General features: G+C 47.0%; 1 protein-coding gene across 4 annotated transcripts in view; it reads left to right on the top strand.

The window, feature by feature from the left end:
* The window catches only part of PER2 (period circadian regulator 2), a 53,145-nt gene that overhangs the window by 21,669 nt on the left and 18,232 nt on the right, over positions 1-13,244 (top strand). For 3 of the 4 annotated variants that reach the window (XM_051999431.1, XM_051999434.1, XM_051999430.1), the window contains exons 5-13: positions 884-1,038; positions 2,278-2,399; positions 2,992-3,193; positions 4,926-4,977; positions 7,610-7,752; positions 8,818-8,896; positions 10,387-10,493; positions 11,652-11,805; positions 12,914-13,022. In XM_051999431.1, coding sequence (XP_051855391.1) covers positions 884-1,038; positions 2,278-2,399; positions 2,992-3,193; positions 4,926-4,977; positions 7,610-7,752; positions 8,818-8,896; positions 10,387-10,493; positions 11,652-11,805; positions 12,914-13,022 — 1,123 coding nt within the window. The remainder of the gene's footprint in view (positions 1-883; positions 1,039-2,277; positions 2,400-2,991; positions 3,194-4,925; positions 4,978-7,609; positions 7,753-8,817; positions 8,897-10,386; positions 10,494-11,651; positions 11,806-12,913; positions 13,023-13,244) is intronic. The other variant, XM_051999433.1, reaches the window with a different exon arrangement.

Genomic DNA, 13,244 nt, shown 5'->3' with positions numbered 1-13,244 from the left:
ATTGTAATGCAACATTACAAGCGGGCTAAGTTCCCAAAGAAATTAGCAAGGAAGCAGAAGCTAAGAGACCCCTTTATCCACTTTCTCTCATTGATGTGCTAATTCTATGGCCCGGAGGAGCAGTCTCCAGAATTTGGTCACCACTGACCAACAGATTATCTGTCTGACAGTCAGCAATGAGCTGAGGAATGGTCTGTTCACTATTGTCTCAGGTTTGATCTGTGAGACTCTCCTGGGGCCAGAAGCTACTTGACTGAGGAGTGGTCTCTTCAGAATCACACAAATTGGATTGCCTCAGTTTCCTGAGGCAGACTCCAAAGCCAGAAGACTTAGACTCACTGACTTATTGTTAGAACAGAAGCCCTCCTAAAATCAGAGGCCCACAAAATCATCGCTAGATTACATCAGCTTCTCTTGGAGGGCTTCCTAGGGAGCAGCCACCAAGTGGAGCCTCTGTTCCTCCAGTCTATGTCTGAGTTTAAGCCACTTTGTAGAATTGACTTGGTCCTGTTCTTCAGGATATTGCCATTTCACACCTTGATTTTCATCTTGGTTACCCAGTGTTCTTTGCTGCTTCCTCCTCCTTCTCCTCCTCCCTTCCCCCTATGCCACCTTTTTTGAGGGCTTCTTCCCAGCTGATCCACTTGAACTGAACAGCATTCAGAAAGCCCCTGCCTTCCCTGGCCGCTACAGCAGGAAGTCAGAGGGGCTATTTCCCAGACAATCTTGGGGGTTGGGGCCACAGTGCCTGAAAATTCTTCCAGGAAAACTTCCTAAACCCAGTGGGAGAGTTCCCATTGTTGGCTCAAGGACTCCCAGTCCTCCTCCTTAGAAAAGAAAATGTAAAGAAAGGAGTCTCTTATCACTTCTTTAATTTTCATAGCAGTGAACAGTCAGCCAAAGCCAAAACTCAGAAAGAGCTGATCAAGACGCTAAAGGAACTGAAAGGTCATCTGCCTCCTGACAGGAAGACCAAGGGCAAGTCCAGCACCTTGGCGACCTTGAAGTACGCCCTCAGGAGCATCAAACAAATCAAAGGTACCTGCATTCTTGGCAAGGGTGGGGGTGCGGGTGGCTGGGGGAGAGGGAGAGGGTGTGGGTGAGTGCTGGGGTATGGGTGTGTGAGGCTGCCCATATATATCTCCAGGCTGAAATATTCCAATCCAGACTCCTATTTCTAAAACAAAAATGAAGGGATCTGAAGGCTCAGCCAGTGGCCCACCACACACTGCTGCCTCATTCATTTTGCTAAGTCCCCACTTTCATGTCCCCCACTTCCCTGCCTCCCCCTTGTAGAGCTGACCTCCCAGCATGCCTCAGGTCGGTTCCCTTCCCCTGGGGCTCAGCCTTGTACATTTCCCATTGCAGTTTACCTGGCACAGTTTGGGACTCGGAGGTGGCCACATCACTGTTCTGCCTGGGGCCCTTCTGGGGCTCCCTGATGCTGCTGGGTCAGATGCCACTACAACCAAAAGCTCCTGAACCTTAATAGGTTTAAGCTCCCTGTTTTTGCCTACCAGAAAAAACCCTAATGGTGACATTTCTATCATCTGTGAAGCATCTTACATACATTCTCTCACGTGGCCCCACCGCCAGCCTTCACAGGCAGTGCTACAGATGTTGTTATCCCTGTGAACAGAGAGGGAAACTAGCCGGGGCCACGATGACGTGGCAGGTGGGGGATCGAGGAAATAGGAGGGCAGGTGTGGAGGGAGGCACGGTCAGGAGGTGGGAAGGCTGTGCAGTCTGTCTCCCAGAGAGCGCAGGCCACAGCCCCCAAGAGCTACGCTTCTGAGGGGCGGCCGTCAGAAGCACGCAAAGCCCATTTCTCAATAAAGCTTTGTTTTCTTCCATATCGAGCCCTGTCTGAGTCCCTTAGGGACTTAGGCCCCCCGAGGTGCCACGTGAGGATTGAAAGAAAGCACTGGTGGCTTTGGACGAGCATCTGCTCCCACAGGCTTGACTTGCAGGCATCAGAACTGGGGGCCGACTCTGGGGGGCACAGCAGGAGACGGGCAGTCGGGGCGTTCAAAATTGTCCTGGTTCACCCCTTTTTTTACAGGAGAAGAGGAGGCTTTTTAGAAAAACAGCAAAATGAAAAATGTCCCTTACCAAATCCCTCTGCCAGCCTTTCTAGCCCAGGTGTTCTTGGTCTGTGGTGGTCAGCGAGGGGCGGGGGCTCATCTCTTCACCATTTTTCATCTCCAACCCATTTTTCATTGAGAATCTTGGCTTGTTTTAAAAAACCAAAGAGAAAACCTCTTCTCTTCCTTGCAGCTAACGAAGAGTATTATCAGCTCTTAATGACCAGTGAGAACCATTCAGCCGATCTGGATGTGCCTTCTTACACGGTCAAGGAGATCGAGACTCTGACGTCAGAATACATCATGAAGAACGTGGTGAGTGTTACCAAGGCGTCGGATGCTCAGTTTATGTCAGTGTCCTTGCAGTCCGGACACATCATTTAATGGTCTCCTGAACCCTTTGTGATAGAACAGCGATAAATTTGGGGAAGCGAAGCACACCTGGCCTTCTGGGGTGGGCCAGCTCCCCAGCTTCCCCAGGGTCACATGGGTGGCTCAGGGGGGACTCTTCTCGGGGTCCCCCAGATCTTCTCTTGCTGCCCGCAGCGGCCACTCTGGTCTTTCCCTGACTCCAGTTAATGAAGTAGCCCGTGTCCCTGATTCTTAGGGTGACATCACTTAGCAGAGAGGGACCAAAAGACACAGCTCACATGGAGCGAAGCTCTGGGTTCTCCAGTCCAGGATCCCCTGGGGGTTTTCACACATTACACTCCCACTGCTGCTCCAAAAGGCTGGTGGGGAGAGGCTCTCACTCAGGGGCCGGTGAGAGGGCAAGGCCCCTGTCCTGCAGACCATGCTGGGCGGTCCCCAACCGCCCTGTGCCAGCGGCTCCTGTGCCCCTGGGCACAGCTCTGAGAGGCTGGGGTCTCGGTTAGATAGCGCTGAGCTCCTCTCGCTTCTTTTTCAGGATATGTTTGCTATGGCCATCTCCTTGGTTACCGGAAAGATCGCGTACGTCTCTGACCAGGCCGCGTCCATTCTTCCCTGTAAGAAGGATGCGTTTCGCGACGCCAAGTTTGTGGAATTCCTGGCACCCCACGACGTGAGCGTGTTCCACAGCTCCACCGCTCCATCCCGACTCCCAGCCTGGAGCGTCTGCCGCAGAGCCGGTGAGAGGTCCCAGCTGCCCGACCCTCGGCGGGGCCTGCCTCAAGTGGGGGGTTCTGCTTGAATGTTTGGAAGTCATGAGGTCAGCCAAAAGTGCAGGGGCCCCTGCCCAGCCCACCTCGGGGTCCCAGGGGAGGCTGACCTCTGGGGATTGTGGGAGGGTTGGCATTCTGAGGATGAAAAAGCCAGTCCTGCACAATGGGCAGGCAAGTGTGGGGAGTGGCTCAGGGTAGAATGGGATGAGGGCAGAGTGCTCCCCCAAAAGGTGGGGGGCCAGGAGGGAGGACCCAGAAAGGCTTCCTGGAGGCTGCCAGCTGAGGTTTTCTTGCCGAGGGTCTGGGCTCCTGACATGGGTGGGACAATGTGAGGCAGTTAGAAAGATCAGCTTTCGGACCACTGACTTTAATGGAGGAAGGAACAAATCCTTTTTAGGAAGCACTTACCAGCATGGCATTCAAGAGCTGGCAGTAGTACCGACAGGGAGCTACCGTTCTGATGAGGGAAGACCCCACCTGAGGGCATCCTCCTTCCCTATTTAATCTTTGTCTTTAATTATCTGTGTCCCTGGTGTGGAGTGTCCCTGCTCATGGAGTGTCACCATCTGAAGGCCATGCCACCCTCAGTGCCAGTGTGAGAGCTGGCCCCGCCCAGAACAAGCACCCCCAAAGCCAAAGTCCAGGGTCCCTGTGGGCAGAAGGCCAGAGGTGGTAGGGGTCATTTCCCCTCCTATTCCTGAGGGAGTATCGCTGCCTCAATGCCCAAAACCAACCAGAAATGTCCCTGTGTCATGTGCACGGGTTTTGTTTCACCAAGTAGTTGCCAGCTAAGATTATAATTGTCACTAAACTCATGGCTGGGTATAAGGCGAAGAGCAACTGAAAGCAACCTTGGATCTAGGCCCGTCTCTGAGGAGGGCTAGGGGAGCCCCGGGAGGAGCCCGTGCCCTTCTCCGTGCTGCCGGCCAAGCCGGCCTGGCAGCAGTGGCGAAGCTTGGCTGTTAGACTTCAGCTTAGAGCTGCAGGTGGGCTTTGTGGCAAAGGGGGCACAAATGGGACGGAGAAGCGCATTCCCTGGCTTCGAATACGGGAGCCAGAAAGGAACTTTGGGGGATCTGGGCCACTTTCCTCACTTAACAGTGGAGTTAAGTGGTTTGGGCTAAGGCCGTTCAGGAAGCTAAAGGGGAGGCCTGAATCTGAACTCGAGGCTTGGATGACTTCTGGAAGGCGCTGCCGTGGGACCTCAGGGCCTTGTGCCCTGTATATGCCATTATTAGGCAGTGGTCCTTGTTCTAGGCAAGTATCTTGGGAGAATTCAAAGGCTGGGATGGCGGCTCTGGTGAGAATGGCACCGAGAGCTATGGCACCCAGAGGCTTCGCTCCCAGTAGGCCTGTGAGGCAGGTACGGTGGGTGTCATTGCCCCCCGACCACCCCATGGGCCAGGGCTGGGTCTGAGTCACTGAACTACAGGATCAAGGTTAGCAGAAAATGGAATTGGGAATGTCTAAAAATTGGGGGGGGGGGCTCCAGAGCCTCTGTGCGCCTCACCGGAATGCCAGCCTCCCTCAGAGGCTCTGCCGGCTGAGGAGCCCCGCGTGGCAGGAGAAGGCTGCGTCCCATTGGTGGGCCACAGTCAGCGTTTCCATCTTGTGCTTCAGCAAAAGCTATTTTTCAGACCTGGATTCTTGAGTTGTTTTTCATTGTGTGTGTGACTTACAATTTTTTGTGTGTTTATAGATTCTTCTAGCCAGGATTACATGGAGGAGAAGTCTTTCTTCTGCCGCATCAGGTAAGACTAAAGGTGCTTTTCTCAGCCAGAAATGACAAGAACAACTGCCTAATGTGGGCCAGGGTGGCTCTGAGCTCGCAGAACTCCTAATTCTCTGTCCCCTTCTCCCCCTTGCTTAGAGCTCTTCCCCCCAGTCCTGGAAGGTGTCCCAATGTGGGGGATCTGTGTCCACCTCTGCTGAGGGGTCATCTGCATCCATCTCCATACTCGCCCCTGCTGAAGGATCCATCCGCATCCATCTCCATGCCCGCCCCTGCCCCCTTTTTCCCCTTGCCTGCTGCAAGGCTCCCCTCTCTCTCACTCCGACCTCCCACCACTGTCTCTGCTCTGGCTGTCTCTCCCCAGACTCCCAACACGAGCTCCCTTGTCAGAGTCTTTCTAAGGGATTGTCTCCCTGCTTGGAGACCGCGATCTCCATCACAATTCTGCCATTCTGGGTGGTCTTCTGCATCTAGCTTCAGCCATATTGCGCACTCCTTCCTCTTAGGCCAAACTGAACCACACTTTTGCCCCAGGGCATTTGTCTGATCCAAAATGGGCCCATTCCAGTCATTTCTTCAAGAACCTGTCAGGGCCCACCTCTTCCATAGCAGAGACTGGACAAATGTGTGCCGAAATAGCATCTGTCATGGCAGGGGAAGGGCCACCCTCAGATGGCTTCCTGAGCTTTAGAAAAGGGAGAGTTTTTTAATTGTCAGATTGTATGTTTGGACGTGTGTGCATACATGTGTGTGTATGTGCTGGGTGGGGGGCTGTGACAGTAGTACAGATAATAAGAGGTCCTTAGCCCTTAGCTTCCACCTAGAGGTGACACTGCCAGGGAGCCCCAAATAGAGCAGCTTTCCTAGTATTGTAAACTGCTGGGAAAATGTTTTAAAACGCTCAGAACTCTGCCGGCGTCAGTATGCAGTGACTGGTTCTCATCAGCACGATGTGTCACTCTGAAATTCTAAAGCCGTCCTCCTGAAAGTAGACATGGCTCAGCCAAGTGATCTTTTTTCATAAAAAAAATTTTGTTTTTTCACTGAATATTGAGCCAAAGATTGGGACTATTTCAGACCCCCCAATCTCTGAGCCTAATATCAAATTAAAAAGCAAAAATCAGACCTGTTTTTAAAAGGGTAGATTTAAAATTTTAAATTAACATGACATATGGCTGGTGAAAAGCTTTAGTACATCATGACGCTAGAAAAATTTTTGTCTTTTTAGCAGTTTCAGATTCTACGAAAGCTGCTATTTTTGCAGTCCTTGCCAATCCTTGTCACTGCCTCCCTGACACCCCAGTAGGTATCTGATAAATCAGGGTCTCTGAGCCCAAAGTGAAGTAAGATGTTTCTCAAACTGGGTGATGGACTTATTTTTACCTAACACTCCCCTCTTCCCCCATATAACCTTCTGCCCTTTGGGATGGACAGTTTGCAGCATTTTCCATGGCTTCACATTGCCCTTTCCTTTAGGGAAGGAAAACTGATGAATGGAAAAGTTGGGCAGGGACTGGCCAGTTTCCCGTCAGCATTCCAAATGGGTGAGACCCCCTGAGCAGAGTCTTTAGGGACTAAGTGCCAGCCACAAAGAGACCTGAGAAAGAACAGTGCGGGGCTTTCTCCTGTTTCTCGTTGGAGCTTGACCTCCTGTGGCTGTACTCGTGGTGACTGCTTCCCAACCCCATCTCAGTCGTACTAGGTCTGGAGCCCGCTCCTAGTGGGAGGGTTCCAGCAGGCTGGAGAATGGAGAGCCAAGGCCTGGTGTCTTTGGAACTCCTTGGGTAATTAAAGACATATGAAGGTTACGTCATCAGTGTTAAGGAATTATGGGATACCTTCATTTGCTAAGTAAGCAGAGAGTTAGTTCCTTTTTTTCACTTCAGAGTTGCCTTAATTTGCATTTCAGAGGAGCTAGGAGGGGCCAGAGTCACCTCTCCTTTATTACCCCTTCAAGTTCCTGTTTACATGCAAGTGTTTTCAGGAGGCATAATTCCCTAAGCTCCCTTTCAGTAATAAAATCTTGGGATTCTATAATGAATGCCTTCATTAAACCCCACTATAATTCTGCATGACGTCACAGAGATGACCCCTGCATTCTCCAAGGCCTGAGAGAGTCTGGGAGAGTCTCTGAAGCCAAGGAGGCTTTGAGTTGGGCCCAATGCTGGGCTGATGACCTCTCTCAGGGCCATAAAGGCAGGGCGTGACGCGCTGGGTTTGACACCGCTGAAACTTCCAAACTGTCACCTTGATAGTGGTCCAATTGCCTGCCATTAATATCAGTGGAAATTTCATGCTATTGATGAAATCCCTGAGCCTTGAAGTATCAGAGAAGATGTAGACCTTGATGGAACTGAGAGGCTTGAGAACAAGAGAGGGACATGTTGGAGTGAGACAGGGCCTGGTGCCCGCTGGTGAATCCAAGGCTTGAACCCGGGATGTTTACCTGGTTGGGGACTAGAGGTCCCTTGGTCTGTCACATACCAGGGATTGAAGTGATCAGCTCTTCAGAAGAGAGGCGATGTCTTTTCTTTTCCCCAAGAGGCCAGACAGATTAGGAGGGCTGCCATTTTAAAATGTCATTGTTATAATCTAGTTCAGACCCGTGAAGTCTGTTACTTCATAATTCCTTTATTATTTTGGATTTATAGCGGCGGCAAAGATCACGAAAATGGAATCCGCTATCATCCATTCCGAATGACTCCTTACCTTATCAGAATACAAGAGAAACACAATGCAGAAACTCAGCCGTGCTGTATTTTGCTCGCAGAGAAGGTGCACTCTGGCTACGAAGGTAATTGGTCTTATGATACCAGGAATTGTCTTGTATGACACTAAGTCAATATAAACACTGCTTGTCACCAGTTTGCCACTGGATTTCTAGTTTTAACTGTATTTATTCATTTGTTTTTTTTTTTTCCTTAGCTGTACCCTAAAATGACAAAGAAAGTGTTTTACATTTTTACAGCCCATGGTCTTTATGTCTCTTGTCTTTGGGGCAAAAATGGCGCGTGTTCCTACCAACAAAAAGTGTGGTCTTCTAATAGTCAATAAAGATGTAGAATTTAACAACTTGTCTCTCAACTTCCCAAATCATCAAATGGCCGATTTGTAGAGATAAGCTACTCTAAGCTAGGTTGTTTGGAGGTCGTTAGGGACCGTCCTTGAGCGACAAGAATTCTGCTTTACAATCTGATTTCTCGTTAACAATTTTCCCTGTCATAGCAGCCGTAAGGTCAACCCATCTCACAAGATTTCCCAAGATATCTGGCCTCTTCCAGAGTCGTAACTCCCTAATTTTTCCAAGTAATTTGCCGAAAGCAGTTTTGTTCTGACCTTCAAGATCATTAAACTTCAAGAATAGTTTTGTTGAGCAATGTTTGGCTATCGTTGGAGCATTTTCTTTATATTGCCAAATTAATAAAAGCAACAGAAGAGAAATTGACCAGACATGTTAATGTAAGTTTCTTCTTTGTTAGGGAGGAAATGTGGTGTAGTAGACAGAAATCAATTTTTTTAATACCTTGGAGAGAGAAAAACTGAGGTCGGGTCTTATCTCTGATACGCATTGATTATATGGGCCTGGGCAGCTTGCTTAGCCACCCATTACCCTGAGCAGCTCTATAAGGCTGGAAGCTGCCAAGAAGGGGTTGGTCTGTTTGGTTAGGAAGAAGGAGCTCCTTGCTGCCAGTTCTCCAGGGAAATCAGAGGTCCAGAAACAAACCATCCAGTACTGGTTTTTTCTTTAGCAACTTATTCATCCCACTAAATTGAAATGAAATTTCCCAGTAGTTGTAATTTGTCTGTACTAAATTCGCGTGTCACTTGTATAAAGCTTTCCTCTAAAATGTTCTTTCAGCGCCCAGGATCCCGCCAGATAAGAGAATATTTACGACAACACACACCCCAAATTGTTTATTTCAAGATGTAGATGAAAGGTGAGCTTTTTCCTCTCTGTCTTGCCTCTAACCTTGTTGTTCATGCCCATCTCAACAAAAACCTGAGTCTTCTCCTGCTTAATAAAATTGATGCTGGGCCAGAGTATCCTTAGGCTAAGTCTGGCTGAGGTTCAGATGAAGCACTCCAGTCACAGAATTGTAGAAAGGTGAGATCGCTAAATGTAAACCCTTCCTCTGCCAGACAAAGAAACTGAGAGGCAAGAGTATCACGTGTACTGAGAAGGAAGCTTTTGTACATAGACAGATACATGTATACAGATAAATCTCCTTGGCACATATACACACATATCTATGTTCCTTTGTACATCTGTGTACAATATATATGTTTATACAGAGGCATCAGTGGCTAGAACATCGATCCAGGAGTCAGGATGACCTGAGTTCAAATATGACCTGAGGTACTACTAAGCTGTGTGATCCTGGACAAGTCACATCACACTGTTTGCCCCAGTTTCCTCATCTGTCAAATGAACTGGAAAGCTCATTTGGAGAAAAAAATAGCCAACCACTGCAGTGCCTGTCAAGAAAACCCCAAATGGAATCACAAAGAGTTGGATGTGATTGAAAAAACTAAACAGCCCCTTTCTCCCAGGGTCTGTGAGGGTTGAATGAGATACTGTTTGTAAAGTGTTTAGCAGAGTACCTGGCACATAGTGACCATTACATGTATTTTAATGTTTTATTATCTAAATTTATAATTTAACTTAATTCCTATAGAAATGCTTTGGGGAATATTGTGTTTGCATTTAATGAAATGGCTCCCTTGCCATTCTTGTTTTAAAACTGCGTTAAATATATTGGGTTGATTTGGACAAGATGAACACAATCTAAAGTGGAATTTGTTCAAGTAGACTTTATTTTTTTTCTATTATCACCATTTTATTCAAAATCACTAGCAATGTTGCCTTTCACAATAAGAAAAAGAAATTAAAGGAGTTAGAATAGACAACACGGAGATAAAATTATCAAGATTGGCAGGTGACATGATGATACAGTCAGAGAATCCTAGAAAATCATCCAAAACTTCTTGAAACAACAGCTTTTGCAGAATTGTAGGATATAAAATCATTTCCATGTATCTCTGACAAAGCCCTTCAGCAAAAGAAAGAAATAGAAATTTCATTTAAAAATGTAGACAAAACAAAATATCTGGTTGTCTGCTTGCAAAAAAAAAAAAAAAAACCAGGAACTATATGAACATCAATTACAAAACACTCCACACAAATGAAGTCAGATCCATGACCAGCTATGAAAAACTTGGTTCTTCTGAACCTTAAAAAAAGAAGTCTCTGTCACCACATCTGTCTTTGTATCTCTAATCCTGACCAAAGGCAATCCCAATAAACTATTTTATTTTTTTAATGCATACATATTTTACAATTATTGTGTTCAGCCAGATTTTAGAGAACATGTACCCATTCGATGTGAGCCAAAGAACTTCTTCCCAATCTCCTTTGTTTGACTTTCAGAGCGGTTCCTCTCTTGGGCTATCTACCTCAGGACCTGATTGGTACTCCCATTCTGGTGCACGTTCACCCACAGGACAGACCTCTCATGCTGGCAATTCACAAAAAAAGTAAGTCATCTTCTTTAAGGCGTTGGGGGGGTTGGATTTCTTAGAAGTGCTCCTTTTGAGAAAACTAGCCCCAGGAGAGTTCTTAAATTCACAAAAGGAACATAAGAGAAGAGTGAACACTCTTGAGTATCTGGGAAGGAAGAGCACCCTGGGCTTAGGCCCTGCAAGGAAGAGAAAGTCTGGAGTCCCTCTTGGCTTTAAGTGGACTTTAGCTGGCCAGAAAAGAAACTTCCTAGAACAGAGGGAAGAGGCAAGAAGGAAGTTAGTGCTTCTTGGCAAAATCTAGCGAGTTTTTTTAAAGGAAAGAAATTTTATAACAGAATTTAGTGCGGGGGAGAAACAAGTTTACTAGTCAGAGCTGTGAGAAGAGTATACTATAGAATGGCTGAAAAAGCAAAACCTACCAACTTGCCATATACAAGAAATATACACTGAGAAAAGAAAGATCCATCTGGTGTTAGAAGAAGGGAACTGCAGGATAGCTTATTGTACTGTAGTCAGAAAGCCAGTTAGAGCCACCACATCTCCTGACAAGGTGACAAAAAGACAGTAATTAGGAGAGGTGAGCGAAAAAAGATGCAACCAAAAAAGATAGACCTAATGAAACCATCAAAATTAAATATGCCTGCACCCAAGGGCAGAGCGTAGCAGTTCTTAAAGGAAAAGGTAATGAAATGATAGGAACATCTAGAGAGTGGAATGCTTAAAAAATACACTTAAGAGAAAAGAAAGCTATCTGTAAGTAAAATTTGGGTTTTTTTTTAAAACAGCTTTTGAAAGTGGCAGTTGGATTTTCTCAAATCAGTATTAAAATGCTAACAATTTTTTGTTACATGCACATGTTACATGTAGAATCTAAAATAACTGGGAAAAAATCTATAAGGGCAGCTAAGGAGCGCAGTGGCTAGAGCACCGGCCCTGGAGTCAGGAGGACCTGAGTTCAAATCCAGCCTCAGACACTTAATACTTCCTGGCCAGGCAAGTCATTTAACCTTGATAGTAGCCTCACCGAAACAACAATAACAAACAAACAAACAAACAAAACTAAAATAAATCTTTAAATCTCCTTTCCTGATTTGGGTGAATTTTTTTTTTTTTGTTGCTATTAACCTCAATCAATCCAAATGTAGAATTGACAGATGTTTCTCGCTCTTACAGTCCTACAGTATGGCGGACAGCCTTTTGACTATTCTCCGATCAGATTCTGCACTCGAAATGGAGAGTATATAACGATGGACACCAGCTGGTCCAGTTTTATCAATCCTTGGAACAGAAAAGTTTCCTTTATAATTGGAAGACATAAAGTGAGGACGTAAGTGAACGGGGTCCATATCTCCTCCCTTGTCCCTTTTCTGGGTCCCTATGGTTCCCACGCCCTTACTCAGCCCTGGGGCAGGAATAAGAGATGGGCACTGAGGGCAGACATGAGACTAGCAAGAGGCTCTCCAGGCCCTGCTCCCTGCAGCTCTGCATGGGCATGTGAGAGCACAAGACTTGTGAAGTAGAAAAGGGAGGGAGGGAAGAGTGAGGATGACCCACAGATTTGTATTTGGATGCTTGGACTTTATGACTGTGTAAGTGAGAAAGTAGGTGCCATTTTCTAATCTTAGTGTTTTCAAGGTCAAGGTTTGGGATTGGAGATGGAGCCACATTTGGCTGTAATCTAGTCTTAACTCAGTGGAACAGGCCTTTGTTATAGTATCCTTGCTCCTTTGGGTAGGTCCTCTGATGTTGGGGGTTCCAGGTGTACCCCCATTATGCAGGGCTGGGACAGAGGCCGAGTGCCCCACACCAGCTTTTCCGAGGTAGAGGATGCGGCCGAGTTGAAAATGAGGCTTGTCTGAGAGAAGCCTGTGGACATTAGATGAAGTCTCACTCTCAAAAGAGTGCTGAGGAAGGCAGTAGGGATGGCAGCTATTGGAGTACGTGATCCATGTTCACACTTGATATCCATAATACACTTTTGCCCAAAAATAATGCCTCTGACCTAGCCGCAACAGTTTTTCATTGATGACATAGCTAAAATATAAAGTGCATCCTCTCAGTAAACTGGAGACTCCTTAAAAAAAGAAGTCTCCGTCACCACATCTGTCTTTGTAACTCTAGTCCTGAGCACAGTGTCTTGTACACAGTAGGCACTTACTTAATGCCCATTGCACTGAAAATACTCTAAATTGCAACCTTGAGCTTCCCAAATAGAAGAAGCCAGAGAGGGCTGGGCAGTGTTGGGTGAGGTAAAAGAAGCCGGGAAGGAAGGAGGGGGAAGCTCCAGCGCTGACAGGCAGGCCAGACCTTCTCCGGAGCACAGTCCTTGGGCTGCACCAGCCACTCTCTCCATTGCTCAGCCTATTTGTGAGCCCAGGGTTTATGAACCACGGGATAGCGATCTTCTCACGATGGGTCTCGCTGATTTTGTTCAGGGGGCCTTTAAACGAAGATGTCTTTGCTGCTCAAACGTGCACGGAAGAGAAAACTCCTCATCCCAGTATTCAGGAGATCACTGAACAGATATACAGATTGTTATTGCAGGTAGGTTTCTCGGTGTTAACTTAGTACATTTATCACAGTGGTCAGTGAGGTCGGCAGTTCACAAACTTGGAGCAACAGAGTGATCTTTTGTAATGAATAATAAATGGTCTAACACACATTTGTGAAAATGTCCTTCTCATAAACCAAGTTTTGTCAGTGCCTATGACCACAGGGCAGGTTAATAGGTAACCAAGTTGATGGAGTAGCGGGAGACACTTGGAA

The sequence above is a fragment of the Antechinus flavipes genome, chromosome 4 (genome assembly GCF_016432865.1).
Source record: "Antechinus flavipes isolate AdamAnt ecotype Samford, QLD, Australia chromosome 4, AdamAnt_v2, whole genome shotgun sequence".
Taxonomy (NCBI): domain Eukaryota; kingdom Metazoa; phylum Chordata; class Mammalia; order Dasyuromorphia; family Dasyuridae; genus Antechinus; species Antechinus flavipes.
This window is presented reverse-complemented; position numbering and strand designations above follow the sequence as displayed.